Raw genomic sequence first — 19392 nt, forward strand, 5'->3', positions numbered from 1 at the left:
AGAAGAGTTGTATATGATGCAACCAGAAGGTTTTGTCGATCCAAAGGGTGCTAACAAAGTGTGCAAGCTCCAGCGATCCATTTATGGACTGGTGCAAGCCTCTCGGAGTTGGAATAAACCTTTTGATAGTGTGATCAAAGCATATGGTTTTATACAAACTTTTGGAGAAGCATGTATTTACAAGAAAGTGAGTGGGAGCTCTGTAGCATTTCTAATATTATATGTGGATGACATATTGTTTATTGGAAATGATATAGAATTTCTGGATATCATAAAAGGATACTTGAATAAGAGTTCTTCTATGAAAGACCTCGGTGAAGCTGCTTACATATTAGGCATCAAGATCTATAGAGATAGATCAAGACGCTTAATTGGACTTTCACAAAGCACATACCTTGATAAGATTTTGAAGAAGTTCAAAATGGATCAGTCAAAGAAAGGGTTCTTGCCTGTGTTACAAGGTGTGAAGTTGAGTGAGACTCAATGCCCGATCGCTGCAGAAGATAGAGAGAAAATGAGGTCATTCCCTATGCCTCAGCCATAGGTTCTATCTTGTATGCAATGTTGTGTACCACACCTGATGTGTGCCTTGCTATAAGTATAGTAGGGAGGTACCAAAGTAATCCAGGAGTGGATCACTGGACAGCGGTCAAGAACATCCTGAAATACCTGAAAAGGACTAAGGATATGTTTCTCGTTTACGGAGGTGACAAAGAGCTCGTTGTAAATGGTTACGTCAATGCAAGCTTTGACACCGATCCGGATGACTCTAAGTCACAAACCGGATATGTATTTATATTGAATGGTGGAGCTGTAAGTTGGTGCAGTTCCAAACAGAGCGTCATGGCGGGATCTACATGTGAAGCGGAGTACATAGCTGCTTCGAAAGCAGCAAATGAAGGAGTCTGGATGAAGGAGTTCATATCCGATCTAGGTGTCATACCTAGTGCATCGGGTCCAATGAAAATCTTTTGTGACAATACTGGTGAATTTCCTTGGCAAAGGAATCCAGATTTCACAAGAGAACCAAGCACATCAAGAGACGCTTCAATTCCATCCACGATCAAGTCAAGGAGGGACACATAGAGATTTGCAAAATACATACAGATCTGAATGTTGCAGACCCGTTGACTAAGCTTCTCTCACGAGCAAAACATGATCAGCACCAAGACTCCATGGGTGTTAGAATCATTACTATGTAATCTAGATTATTGACTCTAGTGCAAGTGGGAGACTGAAGGAAATATACCCTAGAGGCAATAATAAAGTTGTTATTTATATTTCCTTATATCATGATAAATGTTTATTATTCATGCTAGAATTGTATTAACTGGAAACTCAGTACATGTGTGAATACATAGACAAATAGAGTGTCCCTAGTATGCCTCTACTAGACTAGCTCGTTAATCAAAGATGGTTAAGTTTCCTAGCCATAGACATGTGTTGTCATTTGATGAACGGGATCACATCATTAGAGAATGTTGTGATGGACAAGACCCATCCGTTAGCTTAGCACTATGATCGTTTAAGTTTATTGCTATTGCTTTCTTCATGACTTATACATGTTCCTATGACTATGAGATTATGCAACTCCCGAATACCGGAGGAACACTTAGTGTGCTACCAACATCACAGCGTAACTGGGTGATTATAAAGATGCTCTACAGGTGTCTCCGATGGTGTTTGTTGAGTTGGCATAGATCGAGATTAGGATTTTTCACTCCGATTGTCGGAGAGGTATCTCTGGGCCCTCTCGGTAATGCACATCACTATAAACCTTGCAATCAATGTGACGGATGAGTTAGTTGTGGGATGATGCATTACGGAACGAGTAAAGAGACTTTCCAGTAACGAGATTGAAGTAGGTATGATGATATCGACGATCGAATCTCGGGCAAGTAACATACCGATGACAAAGGGAACTACGTATGTTGTTATGCGTTTGACCGATAAATATCTTCATAGAATATGTGGGAGCCAATACCAGCATCCAGGTTCCGCTATTGGTTATTGACCGGAGATGTGTCTTGGTCATGTCTACATAGTTCTCGAACCCGTAGGGTCCGCACGCTTAACGTTCGATGATGATTTGTATTATGAGTTATGTGATTTGATGTACCGAAGTTTGTTCGGAGTCCCGGATGAGATCACGGACATAACGAGGAGTCTCGAAATGGTCGAGACATAAAGATTCATATATTGGAAGGTTACATTCGGACATCGGAATGGTTCGGGTCGTTTCGGATGAGTTTCGGAGTACCGGGGGTTACCGGAACCCCCCCCCCCCCCGCCCCCGGAAAGTTATTGGGCCTCATGGGCCTAGTGGTGTAAGAGAGGAGGCAGGCCAGGGAGTGGCGCACGCCCCCCTAGCCCAAACCGAATTGGACTAGGGTTGGGGGGGCCGGCCCCCCCTTTCCTTCTCTTCCCCTCCTCCTCCCCCCCTTCTCCTTGTGGGAATAGGAAAGGGGGCGAATCCTACTTAGAGTAGGACACCCCCCCCCCTTGGCGCGCCACACCTTGGCCGGCCTTCTCCTCCCTCCCCCCTTTATATACGTGGGAAGGGGCACCCCAAAGGCACACCAAAGTTTCTCTTAGCCGTGTGCGGTGCCCCCCTCCACAGAAACACACCTCGGTCATATCGTCGTAGTGCTTAGGCGAAGCCCTGCGCTGGTAGCTTCATCATCACCGTCGCCACGCCGTCGTGCTGACGGAACTCTCCCTCGGCCTCAACTGGATCAAGAGTACGAGGGATGTCGTCGAGCTGAATGTGTGCTGAACACGGAGGTGCCGTACGTTCGGTGCTAGGATTGGTCGGATCGTGAAGACGTACGAGTACATCAACCGCGTTGATAAATGCGTCTGCTTTCGGTCTACGAGGGTACGTGGACACACTCTCCCCGCTCATTTCTATGCATCTCCTAGATAGATCTTGCGTGATCATAGGCAAAAAATTTGAAATACTACGTTCCCCAACTGTAAGATGCTCTCACTCATATGGTTGGTGGAGTCACTCAAGTGGCTCTCAACCTCACATAGGATGTGTGGTATACTCTCATGTGTGGGGCTAGTGATGGTCACACTCATCCTCTCATAGGAAATGCACTCAATGTCATATATGGTGGAGTCACTCATCTCGCTCATGGGGTGGTGGCTCTCCTCACATGGCAATTGGGGCATCTCATCATATGTGGGTGTCGGAGGGATGTAGGTGCAAATTTATCCATGCTCAACTCCTATCGCCGCCTTGGTTGAAAGGATAGTCCCATTCTCAACCTCCTCATCCATAACACCTCCAAAGATGAATGTCGTAGAAAGTGGCAAATCATCACTCTCCTCCGAGACCAAAGACAATGTCTCATGTGCGATCTCGTAGCTTGACTCGGAGTATGAGTCCCATTGGGGCGCCGTCTTCATGTTGTTGAAGAGGTTCGTGCTCGTCACCGTGGTCGAAGGGGATGTCCCTTGCTTCACCGTCTTGTCATTGTCTTGTATGATGCCCATATGATGTGGCACCTCGTAGCTCGTCTCCATGACCAAAGGGAATTTCCATGCTCGGCCATCGTCCTTGAGGGGCTTCCGAAGATGGAAGTGTCGCCCTCGCTTGTAGGTGGTCGCTTGGACTTGATGATGTCGATGTAGGCGTACTCGTGGGAAGTAGGCGAAGATGCCATACGTCCAAAGGCAAAGATGCCTTGATAACACTTGGCGAAGATGCCAAAGTGGTTGTGGTAGCCGTAGCTTCCTCTTTGTGGTGCTTGTCTCACGGTCTTCACTTGTGCTCATGAAGGTTGGTCGTAGCTTAATGTAGAGCTTGTTGGGACTTGTAGGTTTGCGCGTGTCGAGCATCTTCATGTTGATGGTGTCGTTGTCATGCTTGAGCTCGATGGCGTTCATCGTCGTCACGCACATGATGCTTGGAGGTAACTTTCCCTTCATGATGATGTGGATCACGAATGTGATGATGGTCGCCATGGAGATGTGGATGTGGACGAATTGCGCTTGCATCGCATGGGCGCTCCGAATATTTGCGACTCGCTCGCCGCCGCCTTGAGGATGACGAAGGGGATGAAGACTTGTAGTCATACAACACTTGTCGGATGTCCTCCATGTGTTTGTTCATCCTTTTGTTGTGGTAGTCGAACGTGTCATCGATGTAGTCCCTTGTTTGTGCTTCGGATTGTCGTATGTTGGTGGCGAGGTTGTCGATGCGCTTTCGCAAGGTAGATTGTGCGCCTTGCGTTGCTCGTTGTAGTTTGACGGTGTGAGTGATGGTGACGTAGTTATTCGCGCCATTGTTGTCGTCGAAGACCGGAGATGATGTGCCTTGCCTATCCATCACAAGACTCGAGCAAATGTGAGTGGAAGAAAGGAAAGAACTAGACCAATGTACCTTAGCCGATGTTGAAGATGGATCAATGATCACTCAATAATGTATCAAGGAAATAGCACAATTGGTACCGGATCTTGTCAATTCTCACACCTACACAAGTAAGGCTTATAGAGTATCTTGGTGAGGATAGTAGCACAAAAATTTGATGCAAAATGTTAGCAAGAGTCAATAATGTTGAAAGAGATTCACAAATTCGCAAGTAAAACAAGTAGACCAATAGCAAAATGTGGTACACGGAAACATACGCACGATAAATAAATGGGGTCGTGCAACCAAGGAATGAGCTCAAAATGTGGAATCCACGGAAAATGCTCTTGTTGCACAACACTAGAGAGACGCTAGCACGATTGCTCAATAGGCGGATACGAGACTGTGCACAACCTAAAAAGCAAAAATGCAACGACTTCTATCCCAAGTATGCTATAATGTATGATTCCTGGTGATCCTCTCAAGATGATCCAAGATGATCAGATATGACAATCTTATATGCAATGTGGTATGATGCTATGGCTCTTGCTTACAAGCTTCTTTGCTCTCTTTTTCTTTGCTTAAAAGCTTATTCTCTTTTATTTTATTTTCTTTTTTGTTATGGCCACTATGCGAAATGCACAAACCAAGATAGCAATTGTGTATATGTGGGAACAATCTTGTGACACAAGAGATGATATGATGATACCAAGATGAGGATACCAAGATGATATGGTATGTATGCAATGAAAGTTGTAGATCGATGATCACTAAAGTGCACAAGTAACGTTGCCGGCAATACTCAATGGATAGTCTCGATAGGCAAGTGACACAAAATGGGCTAGGGGGTTAACAATTCTATGGAAAGAATGAATGTACAAAGATGGGATACCACGATACCAAAATGATATAGAGGTTATCGTTCTTGCTTACGGTTAGGGTGTCAAAATGATGAAGTGGTCCATGTCAATGACGACCTCGTGGCGATGATGAGTGGCGGTGTTGTTGACGTCGAACCATTCCTAATTAACCAAAACACCTTAGGAAACGGAAAAATCGCGAACTCAAAATCTCAAACGGAAAATGTCAAATGGTGGTAGCGGAATGCGGTGGTGGTTGGGGAAGTATTGGTGGAAACCCGGTCAAAATGGGTTAAGGACACGAGAGTATGGTGGGGCTATACACCTTGTCAGAGTTGAAGGCATGGTCCCTAAGTAGCCTAAACACCTTAGGAGACACAAACCACAACTCAAACAACCTCAAATGCTATGGGGACCAAAATGGGTTAGGTTGCGGAAGTCGGTGGTGGCAATGCGGATGTTATGGTGGAAGGCCTAGGAAAAGATGCCAAAGTTACAAAACTTTGATGGATTCAAAAGGTGGTGAAACCAATATGAGGACCTTGGTCACGTCGATAGCTTCAAAACGAGCCAAAGAACACTCAAATCGAAGTTCGGATCGAAAAGTTGTGATGAAAATGGTGAAGAAGGGTGATACTGAAATTCGGTGTAATGTTGATGGTTAGGCCGGAAGTTCCGGGGCTAGGGCCGGAAGTTCCGGGATCCGGAAGCTCCGGGAGGGGCCGGAAGCTCTGGGGGTCGCGGGAGACGTATGGGGGAAACCAGGGGATTTTGGGGTAAACTTATGGTTTAGCCCGGAAGTTCCAGTGTAAGGACGGAAGTTTCGGGGGTGTCCGAAAGTTCCGGGGGTCGTGGAATTTCTTCCGGGACGAACCCCAAATTCCAGATCTGAGAACGGGGGCGGAAAAATTCGATTTCCAGGGTCAAAATTGAGAAGTTTTCGTGGATGGAAAGTAGGGAAAGCTAGATCCACTTGAAACACAACGAATCCATGGATCAAAATCAACAAAACATCATCCAAACCAACATATCACAAAAAAATTGGGGGCTATTTTTGGTGGGGATTTTCAAATTAAGGAGAAAATAAAAAAACTAGGCTAGAAAATGATGGGGGGACTCCAAATGTTGGGGAACGCAGTAATTTCAAAAAAAATCCTACGATCATGCAAGATCTATCTAGGAGATGCATAGCAACAAGCGGGGAGAGTGTGTCCACGTACCCTCGTAGATCGAAAGCGGAAGCGTTTAGTAATGCGGTTGATGTAGTCGAACGTCTTCGTGATCCAACCGATCCAAGTACCGAACGTACGGCACCTCCGCGATCAGCACACGTTCAGCTCGGTGACGTCCCTCGAACTCTTGATCTAGTTGAGGCCGGGGAGAGTTCCGTCAGCACGACGGCGTGGTGACGGTGATGATGAAGTTACCAGCGCAGGTCTTCGCCTAAGCACTACGACGGTATGACCGAGGTGTGTAACTGTGGAGGGGGGCACCGCACACGGCTAAAAGATCAACTTGTGTGTTCTAGGGTGCCCCCTTCCCCACGTATATAAAGGAGGGAGGAGGGGAGGGCCGGCCGGCCCCTAGGGCGCGCCCAAGAGGGGAGTCCTACTAGGACTCCTGGTCCTAGTAGGATTCCACCAAAAGGGAGAGAGGGGGAAGGAAGGAGAGGGAGAGGGAGAGGGAAAGGGGGGCCGCGCCCCCTCCCCTAGTCCTATTCGTACTCCCCATGGGGGGGCGTGCCACCTCCTCGTGGCCTACCCTCTCTCTCCCCTAAGGCCCATGTTGGCCCATTACTTCCCCGGGGGGTTCCGGTAACCCCTCCGGCACTCCGTTTTTACCCGGTACCTCCCGGAACTCTTCCGGTGTCCGAATAACATCGTCCGATATATCATTCTTTATGTCTCGACCATTTCGAGACTCCTCTTCATGTCCGTGATCTCATCCGAGACTCCGAACAACCTTCGGTCATCAAATCACATAAACTCATAATACAAATCATCATCGAACGTTAAGCGTGCGGACCCTACGGGTTCGAGAACTATGTAGACATGACCGAGACACATCTCCGGTCAATAACCAATAGCGGAACCTGGATGCTCATATTGGCTCCTACATATTCTACGAAGATCTTTATCGGTCAAACCGCATAACAACATACGTTGTTCCCTTTATCATCGGTATGTTACTTGCCCGAGATTCGATCGTTGGTATCACCATACCTAGTTCAATCTCGTTACCCGCAAGTCTCTTTACTCGTTCCGTAATGCATCATCCTGTGACTAACTCATTAGTCACATTGCTTGCAAGGCTTATAGTGATGTGCATTACCGAGAGGGCCCAGAGATACCTCTCCGATACACGGAGTGACAAATCCTAATCTCGATCTATGCCAACCCAACAAACACCTTCGGAGACATCTGTAGAGCATCTTTATAATCACCCGGTTATGTTGTGACATTTGATAGCACACAAGGTGTTCCTCCGATATTCGGGAGTTGCATAATCTCAGAGTCAGAGGAACATGTATAAGTCATGATGAAAGCAATAGCAATAAAACTAAACGATCGTTATGCTAAGCTAATGGATGGGTCTTGTCCATCACATCATTCTCCTAATGATGTGATCCCGTTCATCAAATGACAACACATGTCTATGGTTAGGAAACATAACCATCTTTGATAAACGAGCTAGTCAAGTTGAGGCATACTAGGGACACTCTATTTGTCTATGTATTCACACATGTACTAAGTTTCCGGTTAATACAATTCTAGCATGAATAATAAACATTTATCATGATATAAGGAAATATAAATAACAACTTTATTATTGCCTCTAGGGCATATTTCCTTCACCAAAATCGTGATCAACGTGGCTCGTGATACCAACATGATGTAGGGTGGAACCCTAGGGGCCGATCTTTCATGATTGGAGCGGATCCCGCAAAGAACACGATGAACACACGAGGGGAAAACATGAGCGGAAACACTCAAATCAATAAGAAACGATCACACATGTGCTAGATCCGAGTACACAACGAGACACACGATCCAAACACAACAAGGGACGATACAAACGGTCGGTAGTTCTTCCCAATCCGTGAGGAGATGGGGGCTTGAATCCACAAGGGGGTCTTCCCTTGACGGGGTCTTGAATCCACTTGGGGGATCTTCTCCTAGGAGGCCTCGATCTCCAAGGGAGTAGGGGTACAAGTGGATGAGCAATGCTCTAATCTCCAAAATGAGCTAAGACAATGCTAACCCTAAAACGTAGGAGGAAGAAGAGTATATATAGTCTAAGTGGGCGAAGGGGTACACGGGCCTCGGCCCAAGTCAATGCACACAGGCAGTGCCGAAAGTTCTGGTCACGGCCGGAAGGTCCAGGCGCCGGAGGTTCAGGGCGAGGGTCCGGTCTATCCAGAGAGTTGGCGCGGTCGGGGCTGGATTGGACTCGGGGGGCCGGAAGTTCTGGGCAGGCCGGAGGTTCCGGGGTCCGGAGGTTCAGGGCGATGTTCCGGGCGGGGTCCGGGCTGGACAGAGAGTTGGCATGTCCGGGCGTCGCCAGGAGTCTGGAGGGCCGGAGGTTCCGGGCTGGCCAGAAGGTCCGGCGGCCGGAGGTTCCGGGCTGTGGCCAGAAGTTCCGGGCTTGGCAGAAACTCTGCACAAGTCTTGACGATGGTTGCTCCTCCTCCTTCTTTGGGACGGACGATGTACCTGATCACACATAGTATCCCTGACTTAGGTAGCAACCATGTCTCACTCGAATGGAAAGGGGAAGCATTTAGGAGCGGGTTCACCTTGTGTACAATGGCGTATGCTCGAGGTCTAGGTCTCGTCGTATGTCCACTTGGGGCTTGGGGAGTAGTCGCGGTGTACATGGGGATGATCGTAGGATGCTCTGCAGCAAAATATTTCTGGGGTTTTTTATGAAACATAAATTTGTCAAATTTCAAATGAGTTGTATCAGTTTCAAAATTCATATTGCGCAAAAAATCAAAAGCATTTCCGCACATGATAGTACTTGTGTGATGTTGATCTGCAAAGTTTTGAGTTCAAATGTTCTTTTGTTTGGGAGAAACAAAAGGAGAAGTTTGATTGCGCAAACTTTGATGCAAAAATGGACGGTGAGGACAAAAGGTACAGTGGTATGGTAGTACAATCACAACTTTCCCGTGTTGTTAATGTGTGAAAATAGTTCGGTGAACTAACTTTATGGCATGCGTTTCAAACTATCGCATCCAAAAAGATAAAGATGGATGAGCTTCGTCGTGGTACTCGTATCTTCTGGTAAATCTAATAGTTACCAGCAACCATTGAGCATCAAAGATTGCAAGTTATACAACACACATACGGAATTTGGCAATCTAACGATGCCACATTGAGAAAGGTTAAGATACCATAAATATTTTGAATTTAAGACATTGTTATGGATACTGGAAGGAACACAAAAATGCAACACTCGTAGTGACATCAGTATTAACTCCTTAAGATTCTTGGATGTACATCCCTCTAACAAAGTGTTGACATGTTGTGCCTTTTAATAATCCATTGATTTGTTTCGCTAGAGCCCGTGTAAAAATCTAACATGTGATAGGTACCTTTCATCCATGCCCTATGTTGAATCAAGGCCTGCATGGTTGTACATTCATCTGTGACATCTTTCAGTAGGTCATACATATGCATTTTACAACAAATTATCTTATACCTTGTCCCACCAAAAAGAACTTCCTTCACTTCCATATCTTGGAGATAGGATCTTCAAACCAAATAGTTAAAAATAAATTATCCTTTATGTGACAAATCCATTGCTCCGTCCTCTTCAATAATCCATTTGCCATCCATAGTACTTTCACATCTTGGAGATAGGATCTTCAAACCAAATAGTTAAAAATAAATTATCCTTTCTGTGACAAATCCATTGCTCCGTCCTCTTGAATAATCCATTTGCCATCCATAGTAGGATCAGCATGTCCTTCTCCATCTCCTAATCCTTGGGGACAGTGAACAAAAGGCAAACATTCGCTTCATTTCAGATGACAAGTGTCTATAGCTCAGTTTCAGCATCGATGATCTCAACTTTGCCGCAGGCACTATCCCCAATATTTTGCTTTGCTATGGCCTCCCATTCATGCACTTGTTAATTTAGAACGCATCAAGCCACCAATCGTCTTGATAACAAGAGGCGGCCCCTGCTTGCTCCTCTGCACCATTACTAAATGCTTTCCTGGAAAACAATTGCCATGAATCATCTTCACTCAGACATGCTAGCTCATGAGGTTTAGGGGTGGTCATTACAAAGGCCACCTGTGGGCTTCGACATGTGACCACTAGTACGTATAGCGCTTCCTTTTTCACCAATAGCAAGAGAGGTTCCCACATTCTCTTGTCTTCATTCCAAATCGGCATTGAGAACAAGGAGAAACATGTTTCGTCAAATAACTTGGTGAAGTTGCCCTCGCAGCAGCTCGATGGTGTTGAAAATATCGCAAAAAAAATGGGTGACCAATTTAATGACGCATTTCACAAGATCACTGGCTTCAAAGTTTTCTGACACGGTGTCACATGGTCAGTAGAAAAAGTTGACTGGCGTATGTGCCAAGTATTTTGTGTAAAACACAATAGGCATGAGCCACAAAGAGAGTGGCGAAATAAATGACACAAGGCCAAAGTGCTCTTGTGAACTCGAGCTCGCACACTTTGCGCTCTTGTGAACTCGAGCTCACACACTTTGCTACAGTAAAATCCAAAAAAATACTAAAGAAACTTGATTATTTTTTGGCAATAAACATTGATGTGTTTTTCACATGCTTACAACTTTTTGTGGCGGAATGAATTCATCAAGGTCTAGGCAAAAAAAAAGAAAATAGTTGCTTCAAAATGCTTCCGAAAACAGTTTCTTTGTCACAGGCCCCCGCGAATGTCATTCCATCGCGAAAATTTGCAGTCATGTTAAGCACACACCCTGTAGCAAAAGGGTGCATGTGAACTCAAACCCACAAACTACATGTCCACACAAGAGTTGATACTCCCTCAGGTCCTTTTTTGTTCCCATATAAAATTTGTCTAAAGTCAAGCCTCACAAAGTTTGACCAACTTTTCACAATGTGAAATCAATACCAGTAGATGCATCATGACTTGACGTTTCATATTGTATAATTTTAGCATGGTAGACGTTGATGACCGGAGGGAGTACTTGCTTCTAAGGACTAAGAGCAGGCAGGCGTACGTATGTACACGAGGGGAGAGAAGGTGGCATGACATGGCGTCCCAAAACAAAAGAGCAGCGGCCTAATAAGTAATGAGAAGCCACAGGTCCCAAGTATTCTGCAGCTACACGATTGCATGGTAGGGGTAGAGTTTGGGGCGGCAAATGCCCAAGTGTGGCTTAGGTGCTGCTTGCTTTGTGCGGAAGCACAGGCTCGGTCATCCGGAGCGGCAGCTACTTGGCTTGCAGGTAGGGCAAGTCAGCAAGTGCAATCCATGCAATCTAACAGGCTGTCCGCTGTACCTCGTTACAGCGCGGTCAATTGGGCAATCTGTCGCAATTCTCACTAACAAGCGAACATTTATAATGGATGCTAGTTTTGTGTGGAGACGCCATAATAGAAGAGCTAGTACTCATCTTCGGCACGTAACCAGACATTCGACGCAATGAATTCAAGTGTGCACCACATACACGGTTGCAAAACTTCCTCGGTATTTTTCTGATTCTGGGCTAGGATTTCAGGACAACTTGCCAAAATAAGGTAAAGAGCAATGCAGGCAGGCACTGTTATAAAGCAATGGTGCACAACTAAATTTTGAATAACGAATTCAGCAGCATCTTCAGCCATTTGAAACCAAAACGCAACCAACTTGGATATGATATGCCACTTCACCGCCCATTAAACCAATCGGACCACCTACAGTCAGAAAAATTGAGTATGTCAGCTCCCTGCTGAGTTCCAAACAGAAAGCATTTGCATATTCGCTACTCCCTCCATTCCAAAATATGTACACGACAAGTATTTTGGAACGGAGGGGGTAGTATTTTAGCACCAGACAAGATATATCTCTTGACAATGTCAGCAAAGCTAAATCATTAACTGTCTCGCAAAGGTGACCAAGATAAAATGCTACTCCATCTGTTCATAAATATAAGATGTTTTGGATATTAGGATGGCAATTTTACCCACAGGTACGGGTACCAGCGGATACCATACCCGCATGGGAAGGGTATGGGCACACTTTTATACCCATGGGTAGTACCCATACCCTACCCGTTAAGTCATGGGTAACATGGGTAAGGTACGGGTATAGCCTTGTACCAGCGGATATACCCATACCCTGCCCGTTTGTGAACTAATGTTAAGTTGTCATCAATTAGTCATTAGTTTGTCATGTGACTCATCTACTCCTATTGGCTTAAGAGTATGTTGTGATTTCTAAATTTTGATAGTGGTCCTTTACTCATCTACCTATTATTGAGTTGAGATAATTGATTTTTTTTGTCAAATGTGCTATCAATGAGCGTAAAATTGTGAACAACTTGTGTACTATTTGTTCTACCCACCGGGTACCCGTCGGGTATGGCCGTATGGGTATGGGTGAAGTTTCATACCCATGGGTACGGGCATGGGTAGAATTTTGTACCCACTGACTATTTGGGTATGGGTATGGTATTGCTCTACCCTGCCCATACCCCACCCATTGCCATCCTATCATATTCCAATATCGACTGTATACAGACTGAAATGAGTGAACACACTAAAACGTGTTATGCATTCGATTCCCAAAAATGTTAGAACTTCTTATATTTGTGAACTGAGGGAGTAGCTAACAACAACACATGTATGTAAGTAGCTAACAACATGTACTTTAATCACGACATTATTTTAATTTTTTCAAAATACTGGACAATTCCGCATATTATCTGATTTTATATAGTAGGTAATCAAAAGGCATTGCTTCCATTTCATGCTGTCCTTCTAGTAAATGAACAGTGTTGCTGTTTTTCTGCCTACTCTTGGTTGGTGCAAGGCATGAAGATGCAAAGTTCCAATTATTGTGGGTATCTACTACACTCTGGGGATGGAAATTTCTCAAATAAACTAAATCTAGAAACAATAAATCTTTTAGATTACAACAAAATTTCTCAAATAAAGTAAATCCAGAAACGATAAATCTTTAAGATTAAAACTAACACGATTAGAATGCTAAAATAGAATGAGGTAGTATTAACAGTAACAACCATGAACGGTTTCAAAAGGGTCTAGGTGATCACCGAGAAACACTTTTTACATCAGAACATATTATCGTACCTCAAGACAAGCTACCAACTTATCTTCTTGAACTGAATTCGGTCCCAGCAGATCTGAAATACAGGAGTAATTTGCAGCAGATGAGCAAGAGTTAGGCATATATATCTGAGCTTTAACATCAAATCTGGAATAGACCATACCTGCCCTGTTGCTTTCCTCCATAACCATGTCTGGCACCTGGGATTTTGTCATGTGTAGGGGGACCAACTCGTTCATGTCTTCCCCCATTGGCAGCAGCTGTGTGCCTTGATGACTGCCCAGCTCGAACTTCATCAGAAAAGCCATTCACTTGGTGTTGATTGCCAAATTTAGCTGTAGTAGAGCCATTTCCTGATGGCATTGAATTTGAAGATCTGGAATCAACAACAGGTCCTCTCTTTTGACGAGTGTTGTGTGCCACAGGAGTAACAGCAACTGAAGGCAGCAACGATGAGTAAGAAGCAGATGATGCAGCCGCAGCAGCAGCAGCAATTTTAGCAGCAGCTGTTGTAGCTGAAATGATCTGTTGTGCCCCTTCACGAAGGTGAATGAAATCTCCCTCAATCACAAAAAGCTGCAGATGCAAATTGGTTTATCAATAATAGAATATTAATACACTGACAAAATGCTTGACAAAAGTAATGCAGGGAAAATAAACCTCATTGTGAGAAGCCACAAAATCATCTAGCTTCCCATAATTTTTCTTATAGTCATGCCAATGAAGAGGGGCCAACATTTTCCCAAGCCTATTTGGCAGCTGCAAAGAATGCGCAAGAATCAGAAAATGTTCCACTAAACAAAAGCAAAATCACAAAAGTTGCACTCACAGTTGAACTTATCCTGATTCGGTTATCAGATCCAGCAGGGACTGCACGAACGATGCAGGCTAGAAGACATCTTTCATCTAGAAGGACAGGCTCCTTTGGTAACAATGAACCCACACCACCACCTGCGGATGTAAGTGTGTCGGACTGATTCACAACATTAGACTTTAACTCTGGCACCATATTGTTCATGTGGATCTGGGTTGTTGACCCAGCAGAATCTGAAGCAGAATCTGAAGCTTGATTCTGCTTCCTAGGTACATGCTCCACAGGCTGCTTGCCAGATGCAACTTTCTCGCCCTGGTTGTACATACAGTGCGAGTGATATAAGAGGCTTACACATCGATCGAATTTTATTAAGCAAACAATAGTAAATGCTAGATAGAAACCTTTGATTCCGATCTTTCTTCTTGGCGTTCAAACTTTCCAGTAGAGCTGGCATTCGAAGATGAATCATGGGCTTTTTGCTCTTCATTGTAAAAATGTTCAGTAACATTGGATTCCATGACCTGTAAACGGTTCTTTTTACTTCAGCAAGAATTGAATTAAGAGGAATAGATTAAAGGAACACAAACAAAAACAAGTAAACAGACTACCTTTGGTTCATGAGTTGAGTCAGCAACCACACTCGTGGAACGTTGTTCTTGCTCGCCATGTGCTGTAAGATTCTCTGGATGGGTCACCTGATTCTGCCCAGACGACAGCTCAACATTGTTGCTAGCAGCTGGTTGTAATGCATTCTGATCTGATTGTGATGGGTGATAGTTTGTTGCATCAGGTGTTTGTGAGGCAGCTTGTGCTTCCTATATGAAGGGAATCATTTCGAAATTAAGGCAGTGTCACTGTCAGTAAAACAATGATACAATAAACGAAGTGCTTGTGAGTATAATAAATTACCTGTTGATTAGGCCAGTGTAAGGTGGGTTGGATTGTAGGCTGAAAAGTACCAAATTGAGGAACACCAGAGTTGGGCGAGGCTAAAGATTGAGGAATGCCTTGAGGATGCAGCATATAAGAATGCATCCCAGCCATCTGCCCAGGAGGAACAAAACCACTTAGTCCCAATAGTGATGGAACAACAGGTACAGCATGGGCATTATTTCCCTGAAAAAAAAATGAAAGCATGCTTAGGAATTATTCATAAGCAAAAAAATAGAACAATCAACAAAACCAATATGACGGTCCAAATAAAAATACTAGGGGGAACAGGAAAGGGTAAGAAACACCGACACTAAAACAATAAACACAAGGTAGTCACGGTACACTAAATAAAGTAACGCAGTAAATGTTGAACAATATTTTGTATCATTGGTGACACACACTGACAACTCTACTGAAGTTGCTCAAAATGAGTAATACCTTAAAGGAGTCATTTGTGGACTGATTGCCATCTGCTAATGCACTACCATTTGCAGCCATGTTGCTTCCCTTGCTTTGAACATATGACGCTTCAGCTGAACCCTCCTGAGCAGCTTGCGAAACATCTTCTTGTTCTCCAGTACGGTCTCTTAACTCAATAAGTTCTAGCTGGAGTCGTTGTATTGTATGCAGAAAACCTTGCTGCATTTCAACATACTGGGGACGAACAAGAGGGTCAAGTAAAGAGAAGGCTCATATTGCAGAATGAACAACTGAACCATGAAATACCACAGAAAGAAATTCATAGTAGCACAAATTAGACATGAATAACATAAAGAAGGCATCTACTTAACAACTGACCTGTTGCTGGAAAGTGGCCCAACATTGACCAAACTGATCAGTACGCTCACGCAACTCAGCTTGTAGTGATTGAGACTGCAAGATATCCATTTCTTGAACTCGTGTAATCCAAGCATGAGCATCCCTCAACTGTTCATCTTTATAAAGAATGTTGTCTTGAGCAACCCTATGCTGGAAAAAATAAGATGTTCATTCATGAACTCCTGGACATTAAAATGCCTGAACGCTCACGCTGGTAAAGAAATGTCCCCACAAACAAATAACATATTTCATTGCTCAGGCATGAATATAACAAACTAACACAACCAAAATAATGCCCAGGAACCACTCAACACAAGATAATTTTTATTTCTGTACCAAGAATAGGATATGGGGAAACCCTGCAATTATAAAAGATGAAATATTGGAAAGGGGGGTAACATCCAGCGGATTCTATTATGATGTTACTGCCATACATGCATTTTAAGAGACAAGCATGTTAATTATTACAGGATTATATTCATTTTATGACACTGCCATGTGAATAATTTGAAGTGGACTTGAAACGGTTATTAATGGAGATCAAGCAAACTATGATATTGTAATCCATACACAATCAGTAAAAATGTTTTTGGTTTTGATTTAATGGAAGCTTACTACATAGTGCATGGATCATCGAAAATACAAATGAAAACCAAAAGGGTAGAGAAGAATACCTGTTCCTCTAATGCAAGATACTGGCTTTCCTTTTCTCGCAGATGTTCTTGCAGATCATGAATTTGTTTAAGATGTTGGGCTCTTTCAGCTTCAGAATTATCACGCTCCCTTCTGCACAAAATAATAAAGCATCAGGCATACACTTTTTGGGTTATAAATTGAAAAAAAGGCAGCAAATTAAAGTATGTGGTGGTTTGGTTTTAGTCAAAAAGGATGAGATCTGGTGATGTAGCTTGACACAACAGCAGACCGTAGAGGAATTGTATAATTCTGATGCATGATCATTGATCTAGAACTCTGGATTGATGCTAGGAAGTTTTAAGGTGTGCAACTTCACAAATGTATTTCCAACTTGAGAGATATTGTTCCATGCATAAACATCTACAAGGTACCAATGATACCTGAAACTTGCGATTTCCTTGGTCTGTTCTCTAAGAAGATCCTGATTAGCCCATACCTGCCGAAAAGAACAAAGGCGGCGATAAATAACATAAGCACTCAGTGTTAATACTGCAGAATGTAACAGTTAAGACAACCAACCGTTTGATGGTCAATCTTCAAAGCATCCAATTCCCTATGTGTATCATCCAATTTCATTTCCAACTCAAGAATGTACTTCTCCCGTTCATGTAGTTGTTCCTGTTCAATCTGGACATTAATTTTGTTTCCCACAGCAAGGGCAACACAAGGTCTGCATCAATTATATCACCAGACTAGACGCTGGCTACATGTGTTATTGAAACAACTCGAGGTAACACCCAAGAAAATATGTGGTTGAAATCAAACTAGAAGGCTAGATAAGCTAATCTGAAGCTACCTTGCATGAGTTGCATCCTACTGCCTTCGAATCAAAAAGGAGGGCTCACATGCTTTTTGAAATTTAATTTTGACCACTAACCAAACCAATAATACGTAGATAATGTAAGTTGAAAATTATATCATTGGAAAAAAAATTCGGATACAGATGTAATGGTATAAATTTTGTGACATGTAACCTACTCCCTCCGTCCGGAAATACTTGTCCTAGAAATGGATAAAACGGGAGTACATTTTATATTGGTTAAATTCATGGTCAGTCAAATCAAAGCACGTGCGCCCTCTTTTTGGAGTCAGAGGGAGTGCCTACATAGCAGTAATGAACCTACATCTGTGCATCACGTAACTATCTTAAGAGCATTAAGCCATTAACCACCATTCAACTTTCCTCATCAGCAGAAAACCACACAAAAAATGCGAACAATACAAATACAAGAAATGAGTCCTACAGAGCTACACCAGCTCCGTCAACATAAACAGAACTCGGCACTTGGAGCAAACCAAAATGACAGTGAGCTACAGCGCAACCACCTTTGGTGGTAGCTGTCCTGTCTGCCAATCATGGCTCTCAAAATAATCAGTAGCATGTACTACTTCCCAAGCAACCACTAAACAGTATATATCATGCCGTCTGCAATGAACAAGTCAGAAGTTCGTGTTGCAGCCTAGTGAGTAGGGAAACACCCAGCATATAAAAGGGAAAGAGACACAACCTTGAGCTTTTCAGCTGCTACTAGATGCTCCTTGGTAGCCTCCCCGAATCGGCGCTGCACCTCGATGATCTGTGGGTGGGCGATGGCCTGTGCACGCAGGTCGATCTCCACCTGCTGCAGCTCCTCCCGCTGTCGCACGATGCTCTGCAGGCGCTGCTGCAGGATGTCCTCGCTGAGCCCACCGGTCCCATCAATGGTGATCGAGCAGAAGTCATCCAGCCCTCCCGACTCATCCTGCACCAAGAACCCAATCCGCCGCCGGTTCAAACCACGCCAAAATCAACCAGTGTCAACTGCAAAAGCACAGGTGCATTGCTGGGAGGAGGAAGATAGCGCGCGCGCACATACACACCTGGTAGATGGCCCTGCCCTCGGACTGCGCCATCTTCACGCGCTCCGCAGCATCCTAAAGAAACACCAACACAACAAGACGGAGACGCGGCGTGAGTAAGGGCAGCATAGACAGACGGACGGCGATGAGGGGAAAGGAAGGGTTTTTGCCGCGCGGGTGGACCGAGGCGGCGGGGGGGCGACCTCGGCGCCATTGGTGCGGGGCGGGGCGTCGGGGACGGCGCGCCACTCCTTGCGCGCCGCCGCGGCCTCCATTTCGCGTCGCGAGCGGGGTGAGGACCGGCTCCCACCGCGCCGGATCGGGATCTGGCGGCGGAGCTAGGGTTTAGTCCCCGCGGCGCGGCCCGCCGTGAGGAATCCCAAACGAACGAAGCGCGGCTGGAGGCCGACGAGGGGGAGGAGGCCTGCGGGGCTAGGGTTTACGCGAGCTGCGGATGAGGCGATCGGAAATTCTCGGGGGGGATTTGTGCGGGGCGTGCGATTTGGGGCTTGGCGGAGAGGAGGCGGCGGAATGGAAAGCACAGGGAGTGGAGACACGGAGAGGAGGAGTGTGTCTATGTGCTTCGTACTGGTGATCTGGCGGTTGGGTCGGTCTGTCAGGGTCACGGCCGCGGCCCGTGGCATATTTGTGCCATGTTGCATGATTGCCTCTTGCCTGTCGTAAGAAATATTTATTATTACGTATTACTTTTGCATGGTAATGCATGCCTCATTTATATGATATAGAAATCATAGTACGTAAACATCGACCTGACAAAACTGAAAAAACAGTAATTAG

The 19392-nt window shown here is 44.7% G+C and overlaps 1 protein-coding gene across 2 annotated transcripts; it reads right to left on the reverse strand.

Moving 5' to 3' along the window:
- Positions 1-11872: 11872 nt before the first annotated feature.
- LOC123169798 (uncharacterized) lies at positions 11873-19169 on the reverse strand. 2 transcript variants are annotated; one of them, XM_044587671.1, is made up of 16 exons: positions 18798-19169; positions 18616-18669; positions 18264-18497; positions 17275-17373; positions 17136-17191; positions 16734-16842; positions 16039-16209; positions 15679-15894; positions 15217-15423; positions 14916-15122; positions 14709-14828; positions 14323-14619; positions 14154-14252; positions 13657-14069; positions 13517-13569; positions 11873-12118 (listed from the first exon to the last, which is right to left on the reverse strand). In XM_044587671.1, the coding sequence occupies exons 1-15, from the start codon at positions 18867-18869 to the stop codon at positions 13536-13538; spliced, it is 2388 nt and encodes a 795-aa protein (XP_044443606.1). In that variant the 5' UTR covers positions 18870-19169; the 3' UTR covers positions 11873-12118; positions 13517-13535. The 2 variants fall into 2 exon arrangements, with proteins under 2 accessions (XP_044443606.1, XP_044443605.1); XM_044587670.1 differs by having other exon boundaries at positions 16734-16845; positions 18798-19166.
- Between the last annotated feature and the right edge of the window lie 223 nt (positions 19170-19392).

The sequence above is a fragment of the Triticum aestivum genome, chromosome 7D, assembly GCF_018294505.1.
Source record: "Triticum aestivum cultivar Chinese Spring chromosome 7D, IWGSC CS RefSeq v2.1, whole genome shotgun sequence".
NCBI lineage: Eukaryota > Viridiplantae > Streptophyta > Magnoliopsida > Poales > Poaceae > Triticum > Triticum aestivum.

Excerpts from the sequence above, each read along its gene's own strand:
- LOC123169798 (XM_044587670.1), bottom strand. The coding sequence starts at position 18,869 with ATGGAGGCCGCGGCGGCGCGCAAGGAGTGGCGCGCCGTCCCCGACGCC. Across the intron at positions 18,670-18,797 it reads CCCGCACCAATGGCGCCGAG|GATGCTGCGGAGCGCGTGAA; the intron begins GTCGCCCCCCCG and ends GTGTTTCTTTAG. Across the intron at positions 14,620-14,708 it reads AAGAAAGATCGGAATCAAAG|GGCGAGAAAGTTGCATCTGG; the intron begins GTTTCTATCTAG and ends ATGTACAACCAG.